This window comes from Zalophus californianus, chromosome 6 (assembly GCF_009762305.2).
Source record: "Zalophus californianus isolate mZalCal1 chromosome 6, mZalCal1.pri.v2, whole genome shotgun sequence".
In the NCBI taxonomy this organism is placed as follows: Eukaryota; Metazoa; Chordata; class Mammalia; order Carnivora; family Otariidae; genus Zalophus; species Zalophus californianus.
In genome coordinates this window covers 98,264,410-98,279,006 of record NC_045600.1, presented here as the reverse complement: position 1 = coordinate 98,279,006, position 14,597 = coordinate 98,264,410, and the positions used below count along the sequence as shown (strand labels likewise).

Genomic DNA, 14,597 nt, shown 5'->3' with positions numbered 1-14,597 from the left:
CCACGCCAAAAAGGGCTCCTCTCTTACATTCTGAACCTATTTTGTCAGCTCTTTAAGTGTAAGGTACGATGCAAAAATAGGAAGTGTTTTGATACCAGTGAGTACTTGCCAAGTGACTTGCAGTCACGTCAGGTTGTAAAGCTTTTTTTCCTTTTTAATCCTTTCTGATGAGACAATGGAAACAGAAACTGCGAATTCCTGACCTAATATCTAAGCAAGGACTGAAAACCAGATTACTCAAACTCAACCTCCAAGATAAGTATGCGAAAAGCAGTGCTTTTAAATGACTCATACATGCTTTAAAAATCATGGAAGCAGGGGTTCCTGGCCAATGTCAACTCCAGGGAGGGGAAGAAGTGGTTTTATTTATAACTGCTAATAAGGGGACGATTGATAACTACTATATGCATGAAGAACTCAAGGTGGCAGACTCAAGTCAAAACTGAAGAGTAGACATTCTTCCCACCTTTGAACTTCTTTTTAAACAATAAGGAGTCATTTGAAAAATAGGGGCCCGTGGATGGCCCAGTCGTAAGAGCATGACTCTTGATCTTGAGGTCGTGAGTTCTAGCCCCACATTGGATGCAGAGATTACTCAAAAAAAATAAATTATATATATATATATTCATTTTCCCCCTGCTCTTCACACCCACCACCCATGACTCAAATACTGTTATGCAAACTTCAGCCATTGACTCCTAAGCCTCAAAGAGTTTGCACAGGGCAGGAAGGGAGGGGAAAACACAAGGTCTCAGAAAAGGAAACTACGAGCCGCCCCCCCCCCCCCCCCAGAAAGGACAAGATTTTGCTCCTTTAAGGAAAATCACTAACCCCTCTTTGAGGTAATTGTAAAGTATCTGCTTGGCCGTCTCCTCATTGGTTTGTTGAGTAAGCTCTTGCTGGCCTTTCAACAGATCCGGTGTGGCCTGGAACATAAAGCCTGTTATTAGACCACAGGATGAAGTTTCCAGGAAGAAGGCAAAACCCTGATGCAGAAGCTTCCAAACACATTCCTACTTTCCAAAAACAATTCCTCAGGTAAGGATCCTCATTACAACTGGCTCCACCACTTAGTAGCTCTGTAACCTTGGGCAAGTTACTTAACTTTGCCTCACCTCAATTTTCTTACCTGTAAATGAAGATTAATAGTACCTACCTTCATAGGGTTGGTGCAGTCCTAGAATCTGTAACAAATAGTGCCTGACACTTACCAACCTTATCATCATTTTTACCACTATCATTATTTTTTATTGGTACTACCAAAACACTAAATATACCACTTAAGTAAATTCCGTCACTTTAGGATCCACCTAAATTAAAATTAACCTAATTTCTCAGGCCAGATATTAACCCAGTCACTCAATGTCATGAGAAAAGTCAGTATATCTACACAAACCTAAGCACTGAACCTCTGTGTGGCAACAAACTCTGCACACCTTCAGATGTCACACACACACACAGAGAAATCAAGCATATATTGTCTGACAGGTCACTTGACAGACAGGACCACAATGGGATTCTAGTTGTACCTGAGTTAACTTGGAAAACCATACAATTGGCAGTAGGGGAAAACTGACACAAATCAGATATGCAGTTAGTGATTCAAGACGGAGGGTCTGCATTCCTGTAGCCTCCTACAGCTAGCATTACCTGAGCATTACCTCAGGCCCACCTGAGCATTACCTGAGTACCAGAAGTAAATGTCTTCACAGAAATCCTCTTGGCACCGGAGTCAGGCGAAGTTGCTAGCGCCCGATTCTGTAACATCAGCGTCGCAGTGGCTGTTTTGATTTCCTCCTCCTTTTTATTCTGTGCTGGGAGGGAAGATGCATGCGTGTTTGTACTCTGCCGACCACCTTTGTTTTCTGGAACTTTCCCATCCTTGCTCTGCTGGGGAGGCCTGAGGTGGGCCCCCTGCAGCTTGGCAAAGGCCCGGCCCACGCTCTGTCTCCCCCGGTGCTCCTGAGCAGGTGACCTCTGTGGGCACACCTGCGACGGGCGGAGGAGGTGTTCACTGGACTTGCCCAGGTTCCGGCTAAATTCGTTTAGGTACTCGGCATTCCCCTGGAGACCAAAAGGAAAGGCACTATCCACGCTTCTGGACCGCTTCCTGTCTTCTGGGTTGATTCTGTTTCGCTTCCCAGACCTTCCTCTCCTCTGGAGCCCAGGTTTTTGGTCAAACTTTTCAATCAATTGATCCACACCAGGAATTGATCCTGTATCAATATCCCGCCCAGTTCCTGGCAAGAAGGGGATATACCGCCTGTTTTCATGACGATTTACATTGTCAGCATGGATGGCACATTCCTGATCATCAAGTAAAAATCTGTACAAAGAGTTGGCCGAAGTGGGAGTTGCCGATGAGGAAGAGGACCTCCGGGACCGAGCTCCATCCAGGACAGGTCCCGCTGAATCCTGTCGCCGGAAGGGAAGCACGTCCGGCCTGGCTTTCTTGGTTTCGGGATGGGTGTGTGGGCTGTGGGCCGTCAGGGACCTCCCACTAGGGGAAAGGGCCTCCTCCACAAGCCCCTCCTTGGCACAGCTCTGAACATTTACGCACACTGAGGTCTGCTTCTTGGGGTCATCGATGACCACAGAGCTGCACAAACGAATGGCCGTCACGCTGGATTTGCCCACATCTTCCAAAGGAGGGCTGGTAGGCTGGGAACTACCAGGTTTGGGGAAGCAAGTCCAAGCCTTCTTATTGTTGGAACCTTCTTCTGTTAAAGTGTTTAGCCAATTACTCTCAGGAGGCTGATGATTTTGCAAGTTCAATTCATTCTTTTCAGGGTCATAGGGCTGCAAAAGCTCTGGATGCCTCTGAAAGTTCAACATGTGGGATGGTTTCACTGGCCCCTCTTTGCATTCTAGAACCCCATTCTTGCCCTCAAAGAGAGAGGACTGTTTCAGGTTTCTTACTGGGCTGGGCTGGGCATAAGGATTTTCTGGGAGCTGCAATTCTTCTGCGCTGCTCTCCTCCAGCACAGACGCATTGCTGGAACGCAGGGCCAGGTTATTTATCATTGGAGATGGAAACGGTGGCCCATTTTCAGGAAAAGATGTGCCTGTCAGACACCGCTCCGTGTTATTCAGGACTATGTAGGGGTGGCCATCAATTCCCTGCACCCGGATACTGACACCATAGGAGCCTGCCTTAGAGTGTTGGGAATTCCTTGATTTTTTGCTATCATCACTTGCGAGTCTCAGATGGACGCCATATTCTTGCTGCACATGTTGATATTCACCGAAATACAGCTCCATGGTTCACTGTTCCCTCTACCAGAGAAAGATGGGGTAAAAAGAGGACATTAGGTTAGAATTACAGCTGTTTAAATGAAGATGATGAGGGGAAAGTTCCAAGAAAACAGAACACTTTAACCAGCAAGGACACTCCAACCAAATGCTCATCCAAACAGGCCTTTCTGGATGCCCTCCGTTGACCATGGTGTTGTCAACACCGGGCTTGAACCCTGGCCTCTGGGGGGACGACAGGCATAAGAACCTGACACCTTTGGCATAACCTCCTTATTCTGTTTCTAGCTGACAGGCCATTCTGGTTGCTTTGTTTTTTCCTTAGTTAGTTTCCTCACACCTTATGCTATTTATTTTTAACCAATAGGATGTTCCAGTTACTAGCATTTGAGAACAAGGTACTTTTCCATGAAACGATGAAGACCAAAGGCACTCTGATGTTCACCATTTTCTCTTTTCTCCTGTACTACTGATCTTCCTGTTGGAAAAGCACTTTCAACCTTTTTTATGCACAATCTTGCTTTGAAATCTTTCTATTTATTTGGATATGATGTTCAGAACATTGTTTTAATTTGTTCCTGAGACTGCCAATGAGAGCAAATGATTAAAAATAGTTTTTCATCATTTTTTTCTTACCAAAAAGGTTCCAGTAATACATGGATCTGAAAAATGTTACAAAAAACTAAAGAATTGGGGCCCCTTATTTTGGGATGTGTCCTAATGCCAAGAATCAGTGCCATCACCTTTCTGGGGCATGGCCACCGTTGTCAGAGACAGAACACAGATCGCCAGGCAGGACGCACAACTCGCCCCACACTCTGAGGCCTCCCACCAGAAGTTCACTTCCACCCCTACTAGAGAATCCCAACAGCAAAGAAGCCCCAGGAAGAGCAGTAACAACTGGTCACACATGACAGCTGTCTCATTTCTTTCACTGCTAGGGGCCTTTTTCAGTTTTCTTTCTATCCCGGAGTCAGTCTAGTAGCACATTTTCCAAGAAAATCATCTATCTGATCCACATTTTCAAGTTTATTTGCACAGAATTCTACAAAATATAAATCATTTCATCTCCTTTATAATTTCTCACTATCCAGTTGTGTGTATTTGTGCTTCTTCACCTAATTCTTGACTGAGCAAGTAAAATGTGTATCTATATATATTTTTAAAAAATAATTGTTCTCCTAAAGAGTAGCTCTCGAGATTTTGCAATCATTTCTCTTTCTTAATTTTCTTATTGAGTTCTAGCTTGATCTTTATTATTTCCTTCTGCTCTCCTTTGTTTTCTTCGGTTTCCAATTTCTTGACTTGCATGCTTCATTTATTTATTTTTATTCTTTAATTACATCCCATGAATTCTGATATCTGACTGTCAGTTAGGAACTGTGTTGGCTCCTACTAACAAAGAGACCCAAAATAGCAACTTTAGAGTTAGGATTTTTTTTTTCCCCAGAGACAGGAAGTCCAAGGCCAGAATGGATGGCAGTATATTTCTGAGGAATACCTCTTTTATCTTTCCACTCATCTACTTTTAGCATGGATTAGACACCCTAGGATTACAAAATGGTTAACCCAGGGGCGCCTGGGTGGCTCAGTTGGTTAAGCGACTGCCTTCGGCTCAGGTCATGATCCTGGAGTCCCGGGATCGAGTCCCACATCGGGCTCCTTGCTCAGCAGGGAGTCTGCTTCTCCCTCTGATCCTCTTCCCTCTCATGTTCTCTATCTCTCATTCTCTCTCTCTCGAATAAATAAATAAAATCTTAAAAAAAAAAAGTGGTTAACCCAGCATCACATATGCCAAAGGTTTATTAGGTCAGCTGAGTCAACCTTTTTAAGGAGCTTCCCTGGAAGTCCCACCCACCACTATTATTTTATATCTATCTCATTGGTGAGAACTTAATCATATGGCCACCCCCATCTACAAGGACAGATTGAGAAACAGGGATGTTTAGCTGGTCATTGACACTCTCAACAAAATCAATGTCCTGTTAACGCTGGGAAGGCAGCCAATAATTTCTACCACAGTAATGTTTCTATCATTATTTCCTACAGAGTCTCAATCTATGGATTTGATTTCTTCTTTGACCCATGAGTTGTTTTCAAGAAAGTCTTTTCATATCCAGTATGTTTGCTGTTGTGTTGTTTTGGCTTGGAGGGTCCTTATTTCTGTATGTTGTGAATTTCTACGTGTACTGTAGTCAAAAAATTAAGTTTCTATTACTCCTTCCTTTTTAAATGTATTGAGGTTTCCTTTGTGGGCAAACGTATGGATAGTTTTTGTCAACATTTAAAGGATCATGGGTGTAGTCTCTTTTTTAAGGCATAGAATTCAAAATATATCCATACAACTTTACTAATTATTTATTCAGCTATAGTACATCCTGACTTATTTTGTCTTTCCAATTTGTCTTGGGTCTGCCTGGACACATCTGTCTCCTACTAGCCTGGTGCTGTCACTTCTGCTTGGTGATTATTCTTCTAAATGTAGAACATGTTAGACATCATCACCCCCAATTTTACAAATGGGAACAATTAGAGAAGGACATTCATCTGCAAATCCATTATTAACTCACCAACCCCAATGATTTCATGATGCCTACTTGTATTTTCAGAGTTATCCTAACAGTATTCGGCAATTCCATTTTTAATCGAAGTAAAACAAGATATAATGAAAACTTGGACTCTCCAGCTTCCCTTCCCCACCCAGTCACATTCCCCAGAGGAAACTAATTGCAAATTGTAGCTATTTCTCTGGTACTCACCTCCATGTTGCCCAGTAATATGCCTAGCTGCAATTGCCTAACTTATCAGTTTTACATACGGGAGATGACACACCATACATGCAAATTTCTCATTCTGTTAGCTTCTCAATATTATTTATATTATGATTATACATTATTTATATTATTTTGATATATATTGTTATGACTATAGAAATATTTATTCATTAAAAAGCCAAACTGTAGACTCTGGCCATCTTCCCTTACAAAACTTTAACTTTTCTAGGGTTAATATCTGATTGCTATTCTCACTTGTCTTCTTTTCAATACACATACCTATCCTTAAATCCTTTCATCAGCGACATCACAGGTTAGATGCTTACCAGTACTAATTTCAAAACAACCAAACTATCAGATAATGTGGTGATCTTTTCCCCTGGTGCCCTCCCTTCTGCAGCCTTCCATCCTCCCGCCTTATATTAGGGTCTGGTTGCTCTCTTCCTTCTGTGCCATATTGTTTCCTAAGTTTCCTCTTTCTTAATATACCCAATTGGTCTGAGGGAGCCCACTTCCAGTAGCTTTTTTTTTTTTTTTAAGATTTTATTTATTTATTTGACAGACAGAGAGAGAGAGAGGAGAGAGAGCACAAGCAGGGGGAGCGGGAGAGGGAGAAGCAGGCTCCCCACCGAGCACACAGCCCTATGTGGGACTCAATCCCAGGACCTGAGCCAAAGGCAGATGCTTAACTGACTGAGTCACCCAGGCACCCTCCGGTAGCTTTTTAAGAGGTCCAAGGGAGTAAACTTTTTGAGTCCTTGTGTTTTGAAAAATGTCTTTATTCTATGCTTACTTTTGATAGTCTAGCTGGATTTAGAATCCAGGTTAGAAATAATTTTCCCTCTGATTTTTTAAAGTATTACTCCATTATCTTGCAGCTTCCGGGGATGCCGTTAAGAATTCTTCTATCAAGACATCCTTTCCTCTGTGTGTGCCCTGTGTACTTTCCTCTGACAGCTTTTAGGACCTTTTCTTTGTCCCTACTGTGGCTGAAATGTCACCATGAGTATCTGAGTGAGGGTTTTATAAAACATGGGCACTTAATATACTTCCTCAATTTGGAAATTCATGTCATTAGTGCTATGAAATGTTCTGGTATTATTTCTGTGATAATGTTCAAAGAAGCATTTTATTTTGGTTTTGGTTTTTGCATCTAAGATATTAGTAATGTTGCATCTTTTAGACTGAGTTTCAATTTTTTGGATTTTTTTCTTCATCTACTTTTCAACTCTGTCCTTTTCATTTTACTTTTTGAGAGCTACATCCTCAACTTCTTTTAAAATTCAAGTATTTAATTTGTAATCCCCATTATCTCCTTCTTGTTCTCTAACTGGTCCTGTTTCATAAATGCTATTCTCATTTTAGACATGAAATAGCTTCTCTCTCTCTCTCTCTCTCTCTTTGAAGACACTGACTATAACTTTTTTCAAAAGAAAATATTTTTTTTCTGCTTTCTGCAGTATCTCCATCTTCTGTAAGGTTTCTCTTTGCTGGTTTGTTTTGGTCCTTTCTTTCCTGTTGAAGCCTTTCCTAAGACTTAGGACTCAGATCCTTGGCTACCTGATCCTATTTAACAGTAAAGTACTAAAAGCAGATTGGAGCCTCTGCAAGTGGGAAGAGGAGTTATTAGCTGACGAGCTTCAAGGAATGGGGGTATACCAAGATTTCCAATGAGGGACACGCACATTTCAGTATCTGGGGCATTTTTTTCTGGATTGGTTTGATTTCTCAAGGAAAGAATCTTCCAATCCATTGCTGGGGCTGCACAAGCCTGGCTGCTGGCATTATGGGACAGGGCAGGGGAAGGGCATGGAGGTCCCAGCTCTCATTCAATCCTGTTTTCAGCCATCCATACCTCCTTCCAAGATTACTCCAGTTCAGTTTCTCCAGGGAACAGACCTCCAGTCTGCTGATTGACCTCCTCCAGTGGGGAGGGGAGCAGAGGCAGATGGGTGTCTAGATACCAAGGTGTAGAGAGGGCCCTGGAGGGCTAGCTGTTCAAGGCACTCACATAATTCCCTAGGTTTCAGTCCCTCATCCCCGCCTCCTAGGGCAACCAACCGATGCCTTCCATCTTTGAGCCTCCCAGTGGCTCTGCAGGGAAGTCACCTCGTTTCTCCACCACCACCAAATCAATGGTCTCTCTTCCATTTGTGAGCAAGCTCTCCTCCACGAGGTCTGACATTCTTTGTCTTCGTAGCTTGAAACATTTTTGCGCTTTTACTATCTTTTCAGTGGGATTTTGAAAAGGGATAAATCCCCTGCTTGTAAACTGATCTAGCTTGACAAGGCTAATAATATTTATAGAACACTTCAGTACTAGACCAAGAACAGCAAGCATGTCTTAGACGGAGGAAGCAATGCACAGAGGCCAAGACCAGAATGCCTGGGTGTGTCCCAATCCTGTGTGGAGCAACACTGGCTTGTGTTATTCTGGATCTCTAGAAGTGTTTGCACTCGTTAAAGTTTATAACAAATACTTTTTTCACAGAAGAGTTTCTGAACAAACAAATGTGTTCACTGCAATGCTTTGTTTATGATATTTGCTAAATGGGGTCACATTTTACTCACCAATAATCTCTTCTGCGCTGACTCTTCAGTTTTCTATGAAAATATTTCTCCTTAATATTTATTAATAAAATTCTTTTCTAGGGTTTTACAGCCCTTTTCATTAGCTGCTGCTACTATAGTCAACACTAATTACATTTCAATCTTTGAATAAGGCCACCTCGGTTTATTATAGTCTTAGCTCCCTGTTAGCAAATTAATCCGCATATTTGAATTTCATGAAATGTCCACAATTTACATTTCCTTGACAACAAACCTCAATCCAATATTTTTGCAGAATGACATTTCTCAGCTGGGCACTGGTGTTTTAAACAAATGTGGATTTCCTTCCCAATCACAGTGTAAACACTGAATTAATGAATGAATTTAAGGACAGCTGTTCATTTTCAGACACCAAGCCACACCACCATCCTAATACGCTCCACAGGACACACTTGCTTGGTTGGGGACTAAGCCCAACCAAGAACTTACATAATTTGGCAATAAATGCAGACCAATTGCCAGGATGTAACATTGTGGCACTTGGCAAATAAAAGTGGTGTTTTGGAGTGGAAATAATGCTTTTGGAAAAGACCACTAAATGATGATAATTGCTTTAGTTAGCGAGATCAATGAGTGTGTTTCTGGGTAAGAACAAAGAGCTTAGCACTTGAAAGAACGATGAACATATGCCAGACAGAAACAGTTCCTCTCTCTGGGACATCACATGTTATCAGCTGGGCACAGAGATTAGTCACAATGCCGGGCCACACATCCCCACCTCATTGCTCTAATTCCCTGTGGCACCCCTAAGACCTGGAAGCCTATGCACCAGACCCTCCAAAGGCCCTGCCAACTACCGTGGAAACAGAGTCAGGCATTCGGAAACGTCTCCACCATGGCTTGCCCTCCCTCCTGAGGCTAACAGTCCCCACGAGCGAGGCCAGGCTGGCCCAATCACCCAGCAAGGCACCTGGCATGGGAAAGGATTCTGTGTGTGTTTGCTTGGAATGAGTTACTCCTCCTGTTTTATCGTACAAGTCATTTAAAAGAGCATCTAAAACAGGGGTAGGGAGCTAATAAGCCTCCTCACAGGTCTTGAGCTTCATTCCAGGAAATAAGAAGTGAGTCCCAAACCAAAAAGTCATTTCCCCTGAATGGGATTCTGTGGCTGTCCCGCTCAGAGGGAAGCTACTACCAGTCTGATGATACACAAGCTAACACTTCTAAAGAGTGGACAAAATGTTCACTCCTAAGACTTGCTTGTAGCACAGGTGGGAAGACTGAATTTTAGGGGTAATATCCGTAGTAGAACTTCAACTAGATGAAAGTGAAAAATCAGAGTGTGAAAAGCCAAAGAGTAGCAAAATGCATACTGGTTTTTTAAATGTGCATATTCCCAAACATGACCGAGAGAGGCAGTCTTACCTAAACTAAGCCTTACATTCTTTCTTTTCTTCCTTCCTGTCTACCTATCAGTTCTGTGGTGCCAACACAGGAAACTGAACAAACTTTTAAGATTTCAAAGGAAATGTCTTCACATAGTCAAGCCTTTGGAACTCCCTGGGAAAACAATTTCAAAAATAAGCTCTGAGGTTTGAAAATGACAGCAGAGTTTGCTGGCTAACCTACAAAGTTCAGTATGGTTTGAATAAGATGAGAATGACAACGAACATCTTTAAATGAGAATGACGACCAAAAGTTTTCCATTTGGGGGGAAAAATTAAATTTTTAATATTGAGTGCTGTGGCTTCCCCCTAAATCCACCCATCTCACACAAAACGTAAAGTGGATAAAGAGAAGGGGGAGGAAAAAGCCTGTAGAAAGGCTCCTTTTATGCAAAGGATGGATGCTTTGGAGAATCAGCCAGGAGCCTAAGGATCTAGGACTAACCAATCTGACCACACTCAGACAGGAGCACGGGTGCCAAGCTGGCTTTCCAGGGGCCCCCACGTCTCCTCTGGAAGTCTGCCATGGATGGTCCCACTACATCCATCTCTGTTCCATTTTTATCCATTTTGATCCCACTCCTCTTTCCTTACCTGGTCAGCATGTGTGTTACCAATAAATTTATAATGTTCTTTTCTTCCTAACTTTATTTTTTTAAGATTTTGTTTATTTATTTATTTGACAGAGAGAGAGTGAGCACAAGCAGGGGGAGCGACAGGCAGAGGGAGAAGCAGACTCCCCGCTGAACAAGGAGCCTGATGCAGGGCTCGATCCCAAGACCCTGGGATCATGACCTGAGCCCAAGGCAGATGCTTAACCGACAAAGCCACCCAGGCGCACCTTTCCTTCCTAACTTTAATTCTAAAATTCGGTGACTGACCTTTTATATTCTACATGGTCTCTGAAAAAAAACACAGAATTCATGTCCAAACAATGTTGAAGATATATTATTCATCCTTTTTCACCTCTTGACCCTGAAACGATTTCTAAAAAGTTCTCCCACCAATGCAGGGCTAAGAGATGGAAGTCTGCGATTGTGACAAGTAACGGAGCCCAGCACCCAGGTGCAGGGGTGGGGAACGTGTCTGCTATTCGACTCAAGTCAAATCCTGGCTCTGGACAGGTTCTTTAACATCTCTGTGTTTCCCTCTCTCTAAAGTCAGATTACTGATGATTACTGCATAAGGTAATTGAGAATTTAAATCATAAATTGCAGGCTAAAGGAAATAACAACAGTAAGTGAAAAAAATTTATTATGGCGCTTATGGCCACAAGAAAGCTAACTTCTTGGGGCGCCTGGATGGCTCAATCAGTTAAGCATCTGACTCTTGATTTTAGCTCAGGTCATGATCTCAGGGTTGTGAGATGGAGCCCCATGTTGGATTCCACGCCAAGATTTTCTCTCTCTCTCTCTCTCTCTCTCTCTCTCCCCCCCCACCTCCCTCTGCCCCTCCTCCCACTCCCTCTCTAAAAATAAAGAAAATAAAGAATTTAAATTAAAATTAAAAAAAAAAGAAAGCTAACTTTGATCCTAAAATGTTTTTAAATATGAGGCAGATGCTAAAAACCCCACTGGTTAACCAAACAGCATTAACCACCAACATCCTGAAATAATTAACTAATTAAGAACCCAGACAACAGCTGAGATTCTAAAGTACAGTGCTGTGTCCTTAGTGGAAATTCAGTAAATAAATGCTGTAAGAATAAATGAATGTCTTTAGGTTGCCAGGCACACGGAAAAGGCCTTAACCAGAGAGATCCATGACATTTGTCCCGTAGTTTCCTATATGGAGCGTAAGCCCAAACACATAAACACAAGGTTATCTACCACTGCCTTTTTTCTATAAGCCAAAATCTAGCCTCAAAATCCTCAACACCACACTCCCTTAGTCACTGACAATCCGTGTAGACATAAAATAAAACCTACTTGCCAATCCTGACACATGATACTTACCTAAAACTATCTACACTGAAGCCAAGAAATTAACCTCCTAAGACCTACGGGAGTCTTCTTACATTTCCAGAGAAATTTCTCCAGGCTTGTCACTAACTACATCATAGGCAACTCTAAACACCGGGATGCTCCTCAAACTCCGTGCATACTTTATGCTCACATTCACCTTATTGCCATTAAAATATTCTACCAGGCCACCAAGAGGAAGGGAACCCTTGCACCCAGCAAGAGAAGCTTCGATCCTCACCCTGTTCTTACAACCTCGACTTTCAACATTTTCTTGCTCCAGTAAAAAACGATCTCCCTTCTGCTACAAAAACCCTATTCCTTCTTCAGGCTCATCACCTGCCTGCTCTGGATTTCAGGACAGTCTGCCTTACGCAGCTCCATACAGGATCTCCGACAGTGGTTCTTCTCTTGATGGGTTTTGTCCCAACAACTGCATTTTAACTTTTTCAAATGTGGTTGCGCCGTGCCAGGGCCCGTGTGGGAGGCTTTCTTTGTACCATCTCGTCGCTCAGAGCCTCGCAGCCCCTATTTTCTCCCTTTTAGAGATATGTCGATGCTTGATGGGCCAGTAATTTCCCCCAACGTCACACGTGGCTTGGGGGCAGTGATGGATTTAGGCCCAGACCTTCTGTCCCAAAGACCTGAGCTCTTTCTGGTGCAGGGACCACGTTTTCATTTTTCTGCCTCCCACAGCATCTGATACAATCACACTGGTGTGGTCATCGGGTGGCTGTGGAAAACGCGCCCCTATGTCCCACTGCACTGGCATCCAGCAAGCCAGCCTCTGGACTGTCAGGTGTCAGGAGCAGTGTTACTCTCCGAGGAGGCCTTCCTCCGGCACCCAGGGCAGTGTCTTGCACATAGCAGGCACCAGATGAATAAGTGAATGAACTAATTAATAAAGTATGCACAATGCATGTAGCCTTCTAAAATCTGAACAACCTTCACGCGTGCTCCTGCCTCCAGCTGTTGTGTGTGTCAATGTTGTGGGTTTTTTTTTAAAGATTTTATTTATTCATTTGAGAGAGAGAGAGAGAGTGCACATGAGCGGAGAGCAGGGGTAGCAGAGGAAGAGGGAGAGGGAGAAGCAGACCGCCTGCAGAGCAGGGAGCCTGACTCCAGGCTCAATCCCAAGACCCTGAGCTCACGATCATGACCCGAGCTGAAGGCAAGACGCTTAACCGACCGAGCCACCCAGGTACTCCTGTGTCACCGTTCTAAACACTAGAACCTGATCATCAGATCGCTGTGGCTTTTTTCCCCACCCTAGCAGCTATGTTTATAAGATGTGCATACTTCAAAAGTAGAAAATGGGCCCTGGGTTATCAAGCATCTCCTCAGGGAGGTGAAAGGGACACTGGAATTCCAACAATGCCCGCTGTAACAAGCCTGATTCCCAGAACCTCCTCAAACATGATGTCTGCAAAGTGAATTCCAAAGCTAAACATTCTCCCCTGGGATATATGTAATGCCTTCTGCAAAGTATCTCTTCTTGGTCACTCAAAGTAAGATTAACCAGGGCAATCTGTCCATCTTTGTCCTCACCAGGGAAAAGATGGCAGGAGTCGGCATCCTGAGCAAACCTTGCCAAATGACTGCAAAACCCAGAGGCACCCAGGAAGGGTCTGTGGCATGCAGCCTCCCCACCTCCCTGCAGCCATCAATTCAGAAACCAACCAAGTGCCCTAAATGCACCCCTCAATTGTTTGCACAGGACCCAGAAAGATGAGGCTATAAATGACAGGCACCTGGATTTGCCCACAGAAGCTTACTGAGTCCCACACTGCTAAAAACAAACAGAAGGTAACACTGGGTAGCCACCCAAAAAATCTTACAATATAAAATTAAAGTAAACCTAAAGTAGAAACCTAGCAGATTCCCACATGTGTAAATACAGGTTGTCTGTTATTCATTCAGTTATCACCCCCAGCGTCTGATGGCACCACAAGTCCGATAAACGGGCGGCAGGGGAAGGGGGAACTATCCCAGGGCCCAAAGTCACGCCAAACATGCTGCATCTTGCTCTCACTGGTTACTTAGGTAACTGGAGAACGGAAAGTTCTTTTAGATAATCTGAGCATTTCTGAAGTCCTCTCTACCCTTCCCCCTGAAGCACTCCCACCCCACCTCCATCTCCACCTTCTGCTCTTCGCCTTCTGCCCCCAGTCTCCCCAGCTGCACAGCTCCACACGGCTGAGCCCGTTAGCACGAGAGCCTCAAATTATATTTGGAAGTTGCTGTGGTCTGAATGTTTGTGTCTCCACCCCTTTCCAAATTCATGCTGCATTCCTAACTGCCAAAGATGCCGGTATTAGGAGGTGGGGCCTCTGGGAGGTGCTTAGGTCATTGAGGGTGGAGCCCTCATAAATGAGATTAGTGTTCTTTTAAGAGAGACCCCAGAGAGTTCCCTAGCCCCTTCCACCTTGTGAGGACACAGCAAGAAGGCACCAGCTACGAACCAGGAAGAGGGCCCTCACCAGAACGTCACATGCTGGCGCCTTGATCTTGAACTTCCAAAACTGTGAGAAATCCCCTTCTGCGGCTTAGACACAACCCAGTCTCTGGTATTTTGTTAGAGCCACCCAAAGGGATGAAGACAGAAATGTACAGGA

At 43.6% G+C, this 14,597-nt stretch overlaps 1 protein-coding gene across 1 annotated transcript in view; it reads right to left on the bottom strand.

Moving 5' to 3' along the window:
• Nucleotides 1–14,597, bottom strand: part of CGNL1 (cingulin like 1) — a 155,484-nt gene that overhangs the window by 94,740 nt on the left and 46,147 nt on the right. The window contains exons 3-4 of the mRNA XM_027570815.2: nt 1,684–3,276; nt 832–926 (exon numbers count right to left, since the gene is read on the bottom strand). Of these exons, the coding sequence (XP_027426616.2) occupies nt 832–926; nt 1,684–3,261 (1,673 nt within the window). The 5' untranslated portion in view covers nt 3,262–3,276. The remainder of the gene's footprint in view (nt 1–831; nt 927–1,683; nt 3,277–14,597) is intronic.